At 38.2% G+C, this 14,036-nt stretch overlaps 1 protein-coding gene across 1 annotated transcript; it reads left to right on the top strand.

Annotated features, from left to right (window-relative positions):
- The first annotated feature begins 11,212 nt into the window (after window positions 1–11,212).
- On the top strand, window positions 11,213–12,130 carry Or4b13b (olfactory receptor family 4 subfamily B member 13B). Its single transcript, NM_001000576.1, has one exon. It carries the CDS (start codon window positions 11,213–11,215, stop codon window positions 12,128–12,130), a length of 918 nt encoding a protein of 305 aa, NP_001000576.1.
- The last annotated feature ends 1,906 nt before the right edge of the window (window positions 12,131–14,036 follow it).

Below are 14,036 nucleotides of genomic sequence, written 5' to 3'. Positions count from 1 at the left end.
GTCCTGGATTTCCTGTATGTTTTGGACCAGTATCTTTTTCTGTTTTACATTAACTTTGACAGTTGTGTCGATGATTTCTATGGAATCTTCTCCTCCTGAGATTCTCTCTTCTACCTCTTGTATTCTGTTGGTGATGCTTGTATCTATGGCTCCTTGTCTCTTCCTTTGGTTTTCTATATCCAATGTTGTCTCCCTTTGTGCTTTCTTTATTGCTTCTATTTCCATTTTTAATTCCTTCACCTGTTTGATTGTGTTTTCTTGGAATTCTTTCAGGGATTTTTGTGATTCCTCTCTGTAGGCTTCTACTTTTTTATTTATGTTTTCCTGCGTTTTTCTAAGGGAGTGCTATATATCTTTCTTTAAGTCCTCCATCATCATGAGCAAATGTGATTTTAAATGTAGATCTTGCTTTTCTGTTGTGTTTGGATATTAATGTTTACTTTGGTGGGAGATTTGGGCTCCGATTATGCCATGTAGTCTTGGTTTCTGTGTCTTGGGTTCCTGCACTTGCCTCTCGCCATCAGGTTGTCTCTGGTGTTACCTTGTTCTGCTGTTTCTGACAGTGGCTAGATTGCACTATAGGCCTGTGTGTCAGGAGTGCTGTAGACCTGTTTCCTCTTTCCTTTCAGCCAGTTATGGGAATAGAGTGTTCTGTTTTCGGGCGTGTAGTCTTTCCTGTCTACTGGTCTTCAGCTGTTCCTGTGGGCCTGTGTCCTGAGTCCAAGAGGCACGTCAGTTGGACCAGAAAAGTTGGTCTTACTTGTGGTCCCGTGGCTGAAGTGACTCCTGGGTGGCTGCTTTTCAGCTCTCAGTGAGGGCGGAAACCAAGAGGTCCTGCATCACCTTTTCCTGGTGCCCGTGCACCAAGGTCCCAGATGGCGTTAGATGTTTTCCTCTGGAGTCAGAAATGTGGGCAGATTCTAGTCTCTTCTGGCTTCCCAGGCATGTCTGCCCCTCTGAAGGTTTAGCTCTCCCTCCCTCGGGATTTGGGTGCAGAGAGTTTTTGATCAGGTCCCTTCAGATCTGGGTGGTGTCTGGACTGCAGGGGACCTGCCCCTTGGGTGACCCTATCTTCCAGTTCCCAGAGGCCCTATATAGTTTCCTCTTGGGCAGGGGTGGGCAGTATTGGTGGTCTTTCCTGCTCTTCAGTCTCAGGAGTGCCCACCTGTTTGGGCAATGTGTTCTCTCTCGCACAGGGTTCGGGAACAGGGAGGTGTGGGCCGGGATCATTGAAGTTTGGACTCCAGCTAGAAACCAGAAGTGTCTGGTCCCAGAGTAATTTTGCCTTTGTGTGTCCTGAGTCCACCAGGCAGGTCACTTAGAGCAGAAAAGTTGGTCTTACCTCTGGTCTCAGGCCTGAAGTCGCTCCTCGGGGGTTGCGTTTCAGCTCTCTGTGTCTGTTGAACATTTCTTTAGGTTCTTCTCAGCTATTCAATAATCCTCAGCTGAGGATGTTTTGTTTAGCTCTGGACTCCATTTTTTTAATAGGGTTCTTTGGTTCTCTGGAGTCTAACTTCTTGAGTTCTTTGTATATTTTGGATATTAGCCCTCTATCAGATATAGGATTGGTAAAGATCTTTCCCCAACCTGTTGGTTGCTATTTTGTCCTATTGACAGTGTCCTTTGCCTTACAGAATCTTTGCAGTTTTATGAGGTCCCATTTGTTGGTTCTTGATCTTAGAGCATAAGTCATTGGTGTTCTCTTCAGGAAAATTTCCCCAGTGCCTATGTGTTCGAGGCTCTGCCCCACTTTTTCTTCTACTAGCTTGAGTGTATCTGGTTTAATGTCAAGGTCCTTGATCCACTTGGAGTTAAGCTTTGTACAGGGTGATAAGAATCTATCGATTTGCATCCTTCTACATGTGACCTCTGGTTGAACCAGAATCAATTGTGGAAAATGCTATCTTTTTCCCACTGGGTGATTTTAGCTCATCTGCCAAAGATCAAAGATTCATTTCCAGGTCTTCAATTCTATTCCATTGATCTACCTGCCTGTCTCTGTACCAATACCATATAGCTTTCATCATTATTGCTTTGTAATACTGCTTGAGGTCAGGAATGGTGAGTGCCCCAGAAGTTCTTTTATTTGTGAGGACAGTTTTTGATCTCCTGGATTTTTTGTTATTCCAAATGAGTTTGCAAATTGTTCTTTCTAACTCTATGAAGAATTGAATTGGAATTTTGATGGTATTGTATCAAATCTGTAGATTGTTTTTGGCAAAATGGCCATTTTTACTATATTAATCCTGCCAATCCATGAGCATGGGAGGTCTTTCCATCTTCTGAGAGCTTCAGTTTCTTTCTTCAGAGACTTGAATTTCTTGTCACACAGATCTTTCACTTGTTTGGTTAAAGTCACACTGAGATATTTTATATTATTTGGGACTATTATGAAGGGCGTTGTTTCCCTAATTTCTTTCTCGGCTTGTTTCTCTTTTGTATAGAGGAAGGCTACTGATTTATTTGAGTTAATTTTATACCCAGCCACTTTGCTGAAGGTGTTTATCAGGCTTTGCAGTTCTTTGGTGGAACTTTTGGGATCACTTAAATACACTATCATGTCATCTGCAAATAGTGATATTTTGACTTCTTCTTTTCCAATCTGTATCCCTTTGACCTCCTTTTGTTTTCTGATTGCTCTGGCTAGGACTTCAAGTACTATATTAAACAAGCAGGGAGAGAGTGGGCAGCCTTGTCTAATCCCTGATTTTAGTTAGATTGCTTCAAGTTTCTCTCTATTCATATTAATGTTAGCTACTGGTTTGCTGTATATTGCTTTTACTATGTTTGGTTATGGGCCTTAAATTCCTGATCTTTCCAAGACTTCTATCATGGAGAGGTGTTGAATTTTGTCAAATGATTTCTCAACATCTAATGAGATGATCATTTTTTTTTATTTTGAATTTTTTTACATCGTGGATTAGGTTGATGGATTTCTGTATATTGAACTATCCCTGTATCCCTGAGTTGAATCCTACTTGATCATGATGGATGATCATTTTGATGTGTTCTTGGATTCAGTTTGGAAGAATTTTATTGAGTATTTTTGTGCCAATATTCATAAGGGAATGTTGTTGTAAAAATATAAAAATAAAAAAAAAGTATGGTTGGTCTTTTACCCCACTAGGTCACATCGCAGTGCCCCAAGATATCTGCTAGATAACTTGGCAGAAACACATCCCAGCCACACACTTTCCTACACTCAAACCCTCACATAAAAGAACACTCAACACAATAATCTTAGATCCAATTGATAAGATATAATTGCCCACTTAAATATACAAGGCCCGGTACCATCCATCCCTTGAGAACATTAATAACAACCTGTAAATACACAGAGCAGAATCTTAACATCACCTGCCTTGGCTTCTCACCCTCTCCTCTGTCTCTCCCTTTCTCCTCTAGTCTCCCCTTCCTTCAAACTTCTCTCTCACTCATCCTTCCTTCTCCTCCAATGACAGGCCTCCTTCTATCCTATACCTGCCCCTCACCTGTACTTTACAAATTCAATGGGGGAGGTTCTGGTGAAGTCACCTGATTCCTGAGTAGTGACTAGGCAGCTGTCCTTGGGGCAGTGGAATTAGCATCAAATTATAACTTCAGGGCAAACCACAACAAGGGAACTGGGCCTGAAGTTCTCTTTCTTTGTTGGGTCTTTGTGTGTTTTATGTATAAGGGTAATTGTGGCTTCATAGAAGGAATTGGGTAGTGCTCTGTCTGTTTCTATTTTGTGGAATAGATTGAACAGTATTGGTATTAGGTATTCTATGAAGGTCTGATAGATAGGTTTTCCTCTTAGTACTGCTTTCATTGTGTCCCATAAGTTTGGCTATGTTGTGCCTTCATTTTCATTACATTTTAAAAAGTCTTTAATTTTTCTTTATTTCTTCCATGTTATCATTGACCAAGTTATCATTGAGTAGAGCCTTGTTCAACTTCCATGTATATGGGGGCTTTCTGTCATTTTTGTTGTTATTGAAGACCAGCCTTAGTCTGTGGTGATGTGATAGGATGCATGGAATTACTTCTATCTTTTCATATATGTTGATGCCTGTTTTGTGACTGATTAAATGGTCAATTTTGGAGAAGGTACCATGAGGTGCTGAGAAGAAGGTATATCCTTTTGATTTAGGATGGAATGTTCTATAAATATCTGCTAAATCCATTTGGCTCATAACTTCTGTTATTTTCTCTATGTCTTTGTTTACTTTCTATTTCCATCATCTGTCCATTGATGAGAGTTGGGTGTTGAAATCTCTTACTATTAATGCGTGAAGTACAATATGTGCTTTGAGCTTTAGTAATGTTTCTTTTATGAACGTAGGTGCCCTTGCATTTGGAACATAGATATTTAGGATTGAGAGTTCATCTTGGTGAGTTTTTAAGCTTTGCAGTTTTAAGAGGTCCCATTTATCAATTGTTGATCTTCAAGTCTGAACTATTGGTGTTCTGTTCAAGAATATTTCCAACCTTCTTTCCTATGACATTTAGTGTATCCAGGTTTATGTTGAGGTCCTTGATCCATGTAAACTTGAGTCTTGTGCAGGGTAATATGTATGGATTTATTTTCATTCTTCTACATGTAGACATCCAATTAGTCCAGTACCATTTGTTGAATATGCTTTCATTTTGCCATTCTATGGTGTTGGCTTCTGTTTGTTCCTGTGTGTGTGTGTGTGTGTGTGTTTTTCAAGGTCTTAGAATTGAATCCATGGATCAGTGTGTCTGTTTCTGTACAAATAACATGCAGTTTTTTAAAAACCACTATTGCTTTGTAGTAAACTTGATGTCAGGGATGGTGATTCCTCCTGAAATTCTATTATTGTTAGGGATTGTTTTGGCTACCCTGGGTATTTTGTTCTTCCATATGAAGTTGAGAATTGGTGTTCCAAGGTCTTCAAAAAATTGAGTTGGATTCTGATAGGTATTGCATTGAATCTGTAGATTGCTTTTGGTAAGATGGCCATTTTCACTATGTTAATCCTACCTATGCTACACATGAACGTGGAAGATCTTTCCATCTTATGACATCTTCTTCAATTTCTTTCTTCAGGGATTTGAAGTTCTGGTTATGCAGATTTTTCACTTGCTTGGTTAGAATCATATCAAGATAATTAGGTGCTAAAAAGCCTTTGGTAAAATCTAGTACCCCTTCATGTTAAAGGTATTAGAAAAATCAGGAACACAGGGTACAAACATAAACATAATCAAAGCAATACACAACAGCCCAATTGCCAACATCAAACTAAATGAAGAGAAACTTAAAGCATTTCCACAAAAATCTGGGACAAGGAAAGGCTGTCCTCTTCCTCCATATCTATTAATATAGTACTTAAAAGTTCTAGCAATAAGTTCTAGAGCAATAAGACAACTAAAGGAGACAAAGGGGATATAAATTGGAAAGGAAGAAGTCAAAGTATCTCTATTTGTGGATGAAATGATAGTATATTTAAGGAACTCCAAAAATTCTATCAGAGAGCTCCTACAACCAAAAAACACTTTCAGCAAAGTGGCTGGATACAAAATTAAGTCAAAGAAATCACTAGCCTTCCTTTATACAAATGATAAAGAGGCTGAAAAACATGGCCTTTTCAATAGCCATGAAATTTTAATTATTGGCTGTCCTCAAATGTACCAGAACTCATTACAGATGGTTGTGAGCCACCATATTGTTGCGGGATTTGAACTCAGGACCTTTGAAAGAACAGTCAGTGTTCTTAACCACTGAGCCGTCTCTCCAGCCCCAAAATTTTCATTTTCTAATGTAGATATAAGCATGTTTTGAGAATTGTTCTCATGGACTTTTTGTTCTGATCAGCTGTTAGATTCTTATATTATAGACCATCTGATATCAGCTACCACAATAGACAAATTTATTTCTTGTGTTACACTAGCATCATTAAGTGTCTTTGTGCTTTCCCATAACATTCAACATTTGTAAATTAAAGTACTATCAAAATGACAGCATTCTAACTTATGAATTCAGAATAAGTCAAATGTTTTCACAAAAAGAAAGTGATGTTACTCTTATGAGATATTAAAAATAAACAATGTCAGAAATGTTTATTGTCTTAAAGAATGAAGGATAGGTTGATTTCTTACTGTCCATTCTAAGAATGCACTTCAAGCCTGTATGATTTCCTGCCTCATGATCACCTGTTTAGCAGAAGGAGTACACAGAGCTAGGGATTTTGCTGGATGATTTTTTTGAATGAAAGGGAATTCTCAACATAGAGAGGCAGAACTACAGAGAAAACAAGTGATTTTTATACATGCACATTTTACACAAATATTCAAATGTGAGAATGTGAAGGTGAGGTGAAGGTAATGTAGAGTAACAGTCCAGTTCTCTGTGAAACTGGCAACAGGACAACTGGAAGTTGGTATAAGGGAACCTCTCCTCAGTTGGATATTTACTCTGTAGCTGATAAATCCTAATGCCTAGTAGCTTTCTTTTTCTTAAAGTATTATATTTATTTCACCCAGAACTTTGTAAAGCAATATTGAAGTGTCACTAAAATAATTGCAAAATATTTATAAACATTCCCTGAGTCACCATTTTCTTGGCTAAGTTTTCCTGTAGGGAGAAGGAATTCCATGGGGAGATAGTCTCTTGATTATATGCATGGATTCATTTATCATGGACAGTCCAAGTCTGCAAGCATTTATTCACAGCCTTTGGGCACTGTGTGATGGGTAGGACTGCTACATCAATACAGAATGTTTTAAACTTCTGAATATCCTATTCTCATGAATTTTATTTATAGTGTTAAGTGTTGTAAATCTAAATATTGTTTCCAATACAGATGCTCTAGGATTTTTTTTCCTTGTGATTTGCCCTAGTCATCAACCTTGTTTTCTAAATACTCCATAGGTGTTTGACCTAGGGGACAGATCTAGGCCTTGAAGGGCAGGCCCGTTTCCACCTCATACCTCAAAGCCTAATTCACTGGAGAGAATACTGACTAGACTGTGGCTTTGGGAAATAAATTCAGCCCTCTCAGACTCTTCCCTTTTCTTTTATGTTCAAGAGTTGTTATAAGATTATTCTTAATTCTTTTCCAAATTGTTTAGGGCAATCCTCCTATGGTGGATTAACTTCGTGTTAACTGGGCTAGGGTCTTCAGTAGGAAATCTTCTTGGTGGTGACATTAGTGAAGAGACTTTATTTATCGAAGAAATCAGAATCTGCATGGAGGAATCTGATACTCCCTTTTCCCAGCACAACCTCAAGCCATGGACTGTTTCATGGGAGCAGAGTATTCTATGGTGAATTAGAGACAATTTACTTGAAATCTATGTAATCTATGCCTTTCTCCAAGGCAGAACATGAACACACCAGGTCTTCTGATCCAAAGGTAGGTGAAATGACTATAATTAAGGCACAGTGTCCATGGGTCACTATAGATATCAGTTAACTCATTTTTGTATCCTTATCCCTGTCTTTATAGACTTAACACGTTCGTCTGTTGGTTTTCATGCTTCTTGGTGAGTTATCCATTGCAGAAAAAGAGGAATTTATCAATTGCTAAATTTGTGAGAGGAGAGAGAGAGAGAGAGAGAGAGAGAGAGAGAGAGAGAGAGAGAGAGAAGATAGAGTTGATGAATAGGAACAGGTCACATTAAAATAGATAGGTTATCAGATGTGATTTGTCCTCCTGTTGGGAAATACAACCTGAAAACACAGGACCCTGCAAAATTTTGTTCCTACCTCTGAGTGATGTCACAAATTGGTATACTAAATTAAAGTGGTATGTACTACTTTTATTTCTTTAGTGGATCAGAAATGATGTTCAACCTCGGAGAAGAGGCATTCATTTGGAGGTGAGTAAATATACCTATGACGTCTTACACCTTCTTTGTTTTGTAACATGTTTATACTATTAATGATGTATGATTCTGGGTAAAATAGACAGTTATGGTAAGTAAACTGGTTGGCTTTAAATCCTGGTTCTGCTGCTGTGTAATTATTCAGAAGCTATAAATAAAAGTTAATTTGTTTAGAATTTGTATTTCTCTATATGAAAAAATCTGATAACAATCAAAGGCAGTTTTCAAGTTTCTTATCAAAAGTGGTATGGATTAGCATACATGATTTCAAAGCCTGATACACAAGAGCATGAGACAGCTCAATGGGTAAAGACACTTGCTTCCAAGTGTTATAACCTGTTTTCATTCCCTCACATATGTTCCACAGGGTGGAAGAGAACTGACTTCTCTGTAAATTTTTCTTTGAGCACCATATCCACACTGTGGCACACATACACCAATAAACCAAGAAATGTGATTTAAAACATTAAAAAAGTCTGGAGCTCTGGTACAGCACTAAAAGTATGACATATTAAGTACTTTTGAAATGTTCACTGTTGGGGTTGGAGAGAGCTCAGTTGCTCTGTTGGGCTCAGTGGTTAAGAGCATTTACAACTCTTGGAAAGGACCAGGGTTCTATTCTCATCAGTGACATGGTGCTTACAACTTCTTATAATTCCAGTTTCTGGGGATATGGTGCACCGTTCTGACCTTTACAGGCTCCTGGATTCTCATAGTGCACGGTCATAACCCCAGAAACAAATAATACACACAAAATTAAAAAAAGAAGTAGCCTTTCATATTCACTAAAGTGCAAAAAATATTTAAGAAAAATAGTAAACATAGTTTGAGTAATATAATAGTATACTTTTGGTTGGAAAATATAACAGGCAGACTACAATGAACAAATAACATAGTAATTGTTATGAATGATAATGCACCTCAATGACAGAGAGGCATGAAAACTTTATTCTGTAGCAGTGCAATTCTGATTACACTGTAGAGTGAAGAGCAGTGGTAGGCAGTTGCTACATTGTGTCTACTTGGGAACTGAGTATAATGGAGCAAACTCAGTAAGAGCAACCTGAGAAAGCCTTGAACTCCAACTTTGTTCTTGGTGCACAGGGAAGTTTCTGTATATTTAAAATCATTTATTCATTGTTCAGAGCATAGAAGGTATATCTGTGGTAGCATCACTTAGAAAAGTCTCACTGTCTGTACAGGACTTGAATTGGGCTTTTAGGATGGGTAGGGTTGGAGGGGACAGGTGAGGATACCTTGGGTAAGTGAGGCTCTATGAGGGGAATCAGCGGTGTGTGTGTGTGTGTGGTGGGGGAGGACTCTGACTTGAGCAATGCTAAATAGAAGCCCAGGCAGATAAGGGTGTGAATTGTTGAGGGACCTCAGATTATGAAAAAAAACCCTAATTTTAATTTAGAGGATTTTATAATTGCTTTCCTTATGGATGTGGAAGTAATAAGAGCTAAGACTCCAGAGTGAGCAGGAAACACACTTGCTGCTGACAAGGGTGACAAAGAAAATGAAGGTTATGTCTGTGACAGATGACCTTGGCACAATCTAGTCCCTGAGTTAGGGAAACACACACACACCTCTCCTCTAACCATATTTAGTATGTTTGAAGTTGTTTTAAGCATACTTTTTCTTACACATGAATTTGGAATAAGTGTTTCAAATATGAGCTATCAGTCAGGGACAGGAGGAGAATTGTGTAGGATAAAGTGTTTCTAGGTTTCAACTCAAGTAGAAGAATATATAATGACATTTCTCGTCAAGCATAACATCTTTTTGGTTCTATAATCTATTTTTATTGGTTTTGAATGTTTATTAAATTTTTTCATTAAAAATTTTATATACTACATTTAAATCTTATTCTTTTCCAATCCCCTTCTACTTCCAGATCCCCACTACCCAACCAACTTCATGTTCTTTTTCTTTCCAAAAAATCAAACAAACGACAGTATCCCCCATCCAAACTACGATACAAACCCCCACCAATCAGAAAAACCCCTATTAAATTTGTGAGTCTCTTTTGTGTGGGCATGAAGCCTGCGCTGGAATGTAGTTTATACATTCACTGTTACTCCACAGGAAAAAAGCTGACTTACTTCCAGCAGTTATCAATTGCAAATAGTTTTTGGTTGGGGGTGGGACTTTCATCCACTTCCCCTTCTCCATGCTGGGATTTTGTCTGGCTTGACCCTGTGCAGGTCTTATGCATGCTGTCAGTTTCTGTGAGTTCAAACAGACATCAGCCTTGTTATGTCTAGAAACATATCCTTTTCCCTTTCATCAGCTCTGTGTTTTCTGCATCTAATCTTCTCTCTCTTGCTCCCGCTCACCTGGTCCCATTCAGATATTGAGAACTTTGTCTCTTTGTAATGACTGTCTCTTACATAGTGGTTGTAGAATAGCATGGAAAATTTAGTTCAATCCTCTCAGAGATGTGACCATCTGTTAGAAGACAGAGAGTATTCTGCCTTGAGTAAAATGAGGATTGGCACAGCTGAGGACAGGAAACAGCATGGAAGACATTGGGAAAGTTCAGAAGGGACAGAAAAATATTTCTCTATATAGTGTAGTTTTATTTCCTGGTGAGTTCATGATTTTGGAAGTTTGATCTCTAGTTGGTGACTGAATCATGATGGCTTATTCTGTTTATGCATTAGTAGGCTTGAAGATGGGCATTGCTGTAAAGAGAGATTTTCCCCTTATGCTTGTTCTTTGTCTTCATATGATGTCTCTGCCATGCCCCAACACAGAGGGAAGGCAACTCCCCCTTGATTCTGAGCTTGTTTTGGCCTTTTCAGCTTGCAGAACTATGAACTAATAAATGTGTATTCTTTATGAATGAGCAAGTCATATGCTTCATATGATACATTCATATGCTTCAGGTATAATCATTCTCTGAGGAAGAGAAGGACTCAAATAATTGGACCAGAATGACATCAAAAGACATATTCAAGAGGAAGACCTATTTAATACAAATATGTGATCTATATAGTCATCTATCATCTACCTACCTACAATATATCTTGAACTTTTATACTCATAATGCCTTGTGGTGATCAGAAAGATACCAGGGCTGAAGGTTAGAAAAAGACTTATTCTGAGTTACATTTTCTGTGTGACTATGGATAAATAAACACATCTCTGGTTTTCTATTTTCTGTTAATAATTATATGAAATTAATATGTAGTAAATTAAACCATAGACTACTAGCATTTAATGCTGTGTGAGAATATGCTGGCTGATCAGTAAGTATTTAGCAAACAGCCTGAGTTTTTGAGAATGCATTTAGTGAAATTAACTCATGTGTGCTGCAATCTTGTGATCTTTTTCAGCCTTCCTACTATGTGATGTCCAACACACTTGAGCTGACTCCATGGCCAATGAAAATAATGTAACTGAGCTAATTTTCACTGGCCTTTTCCAGGACCCAGAGGTACAGAAGGTGTGCTTTGGGCTGTTCCTTCCTGTGTATGTGGCCACATTGCTGGGCAACAGTCTTATTATTGTGGCAGTCAGCGCGAGTAAGACTTTACATTCTCCCATGTACTTCTTCCTCAGCTCCTTGTCTCTGGTGGAGATCTTCTACTCCTCTACGATTGCCCCTAAGTTCATCACCGACTTACTTGCTAAGATAAAAACCATCTCTCTGAAGGGCTGCCTCACTCAGATATTTTTCTTTCATTTTTTTGGGGTTGTTGAAGTCATTTTGCTAGTGGTGATGGCCTATGACCGCTACGTGGCCATCTGCAAACCTCTTCATTACATGTACATCATGAGTCGTCTAGTGTGCCAAAGGCTGGTGGCTGGTTCCTGGCTGGGGGGCCTCATTCACTCCATAATCCAGATCCTCATCACCATCCCATTGCCCTTCTGCGGTCCCAATGTGATTGACCACTACTTCTGCGACCTGCAGCCATTATTCAAGCTTGCCTGCACTGACACCTTTCTGGAGGGGGTTATTGTGATGGCCAACAGTGGTCTAATCTCTATAATCTCTCTCTTCATCTTGGTGTCCTCCTATGCCATCATTTTAGTCAGCTTGAGGAACCATTCTGCAGAGGGGAGGCGCAAGGCCCTGGCCACCTGTGCCTCTCACATCACGGTGGTCTTCTTGTACTTTGGGCCTGGTGCGTTTATTTATATGAGACCTTCCTCCACCTTCACTGAAGACAAGCTTGTGTCTGTGTTCTACACGGTCATCACCCCCATGCTGAACCCCATTGTCTATACACTACGGAATACAGAAATGAAAAATGCTATAAGAATGTTCTGGAACCAAAAAGAGAATTGAGGGACCACAACAAAATTAAAAATATGTCTTGGTTTTTGAAATGGGTTCTGTTTTTAGTAGAATTTTCTTTTTTCTTTTCTTTTTAAAAAAACCCATCAAATTGTAGTAAAATTATCTGTATGGTACAATGTCCTAGAAATCTTCCACTCTGATCTGCTTTTCCTTAACTGTTTAGTTCTGGAACTCATCTACTAACATGGAGCCAGGCCATTGAATTTCAGAGCTTTGTTTTTATAATTTTATCTAATATTTCATCCCTTGAAACTACATGCTATGTTTATGTTTACTTATAACAGCTCATGTTTCCAAGAGCTGTAATCTAACCCAGGGAGTAGAATGTAGTTAATATGGATGATTGTGAGATATTTGATTTGATGTAATTTTTCCTATTTACCCTGTGGAGCAGTCACACAGCACAGAGTTGTCCAACCTCCATGTTTTATTCTTTAGAAACTCCTTTGCAGTGTCATCGTTATTTTTTAGGACCACTATGAAGTAAAATAAGGGTTACTGGAACATGTGAGCTATGACACCAGGCTGTGAGTCTGATACACAGTGTGACTGAGAGTTGGGTGGCATACACAAGAAAAGCACTGGCAAAGTGGGCATTCATGTCCCTTGTAGGGCAGAGTGGGACAACCTGGGAACTAGAACTTACAAATCTTATTTCTGGAACTTGGCATTTAATATCTTCAGGGTGGTAGGGTAGCCTGGATAACTGAATCTGTGAAATCTGAAAGAATATTTGTGTTATAATATATATTTTTACATGTTAATGGAAACAAATATTTTTTAGTGCATCACTTCTTTTAAAACTTAGAACACTGTTTTTACAATTTGATTACTCATGAGCCATACACCTATAAAAGTATCTAATGCTGTCCTTTATGCTCACGGAAGTCCTGGTGATTTTATGTCACTCTGTGGCCATTTGTCAGTATATGCAGATACTCTCATGGTGGCAGGAGTTAGTGGAGACTTAGGGAGAAGCCACAAAGCCCCCAAGTGCCACACCAAACAGCCTGTTACAGCTTCAAGAACAGTCCACTTATCTTGTTCATGCTTTTATAAGAACTTAGTGAACACTAATTTTTCTGTTTATTTTTTTCTTCTTTTGAGATTTTAAGTTTTTGGAAAACAAACAAACAAAAACAAAACCATTAAAGATTGTAAATCTTAAGACAATGAAGAATTGTACAAATCATTATAGTGCTAGAGTGGAAAAAGTCTGCTTTATTTTGAGCTTTCTGTATCATAGTTAAAGAAAAATCTAAAAGAGCCTTTGATGGTGACAGAGAATAGCTTTGTAAAATTTCAGAATTTCAAACTGTTATTTTGATATTATTTTTCCCTCCTCCCTTCTACTACATCTGTATCAACCCTCCCATCCTCTCTGCCTGAGCCTACTCCCTGTTTTATCCATTATTCTCTTCATAATACCCATATTTTGCTATTCCTTTTTCAAGATTTCCCTCCATTTATCTTAGTAAATGGCTTCAGCAAACACAAGACCTTGTTATGCCTGTACCTATGACTCTCTTCAGTCACTAGCATCATTGTTGTTTGTGTATAATATTTTAAGGCAAAGTTGTATTTTTGCAGAACATGTTTGGATCCATGATATCCAATAACATCACTGGCTTGACCAAAATGTGCAAGTATAAAGTACTTTTTCTAGGACAAAATCTGCTTCTTGGTTAATTCCCTCCTTCCTTTTCCACTCCACATCTTTATTTATTTATGGCTATAGAATGGCATTTCAATAATGTATCCAATGTGATTATTAGGTCATAGTAATTGGTATATATATAACACTTCTCATATTCATGATTTCATATGCTTTCTACATTCAACTTGTTCTCTAATACTGATTATAAAATATTTATCAATCATTCTTACAGTACTT

Source organism: Rattus norvegicus, chromosome 3, assembly GCF_036323735.1.
Source record: "Rattus norvegicus strain BN/NHsdMcwi chromosome 3, GRCr8, whole genome shotgun sequence".
In the NCBI taxonomy this organism is placed as follows: Eukaryota; Metazoa; Chordata; class Mammalia; order Rodentia; family Muridae; genus Rattus; species Rattus norvegicus.
This window is presented reverse-complemented; position numbering and strand designations above follow the sequence as displayed.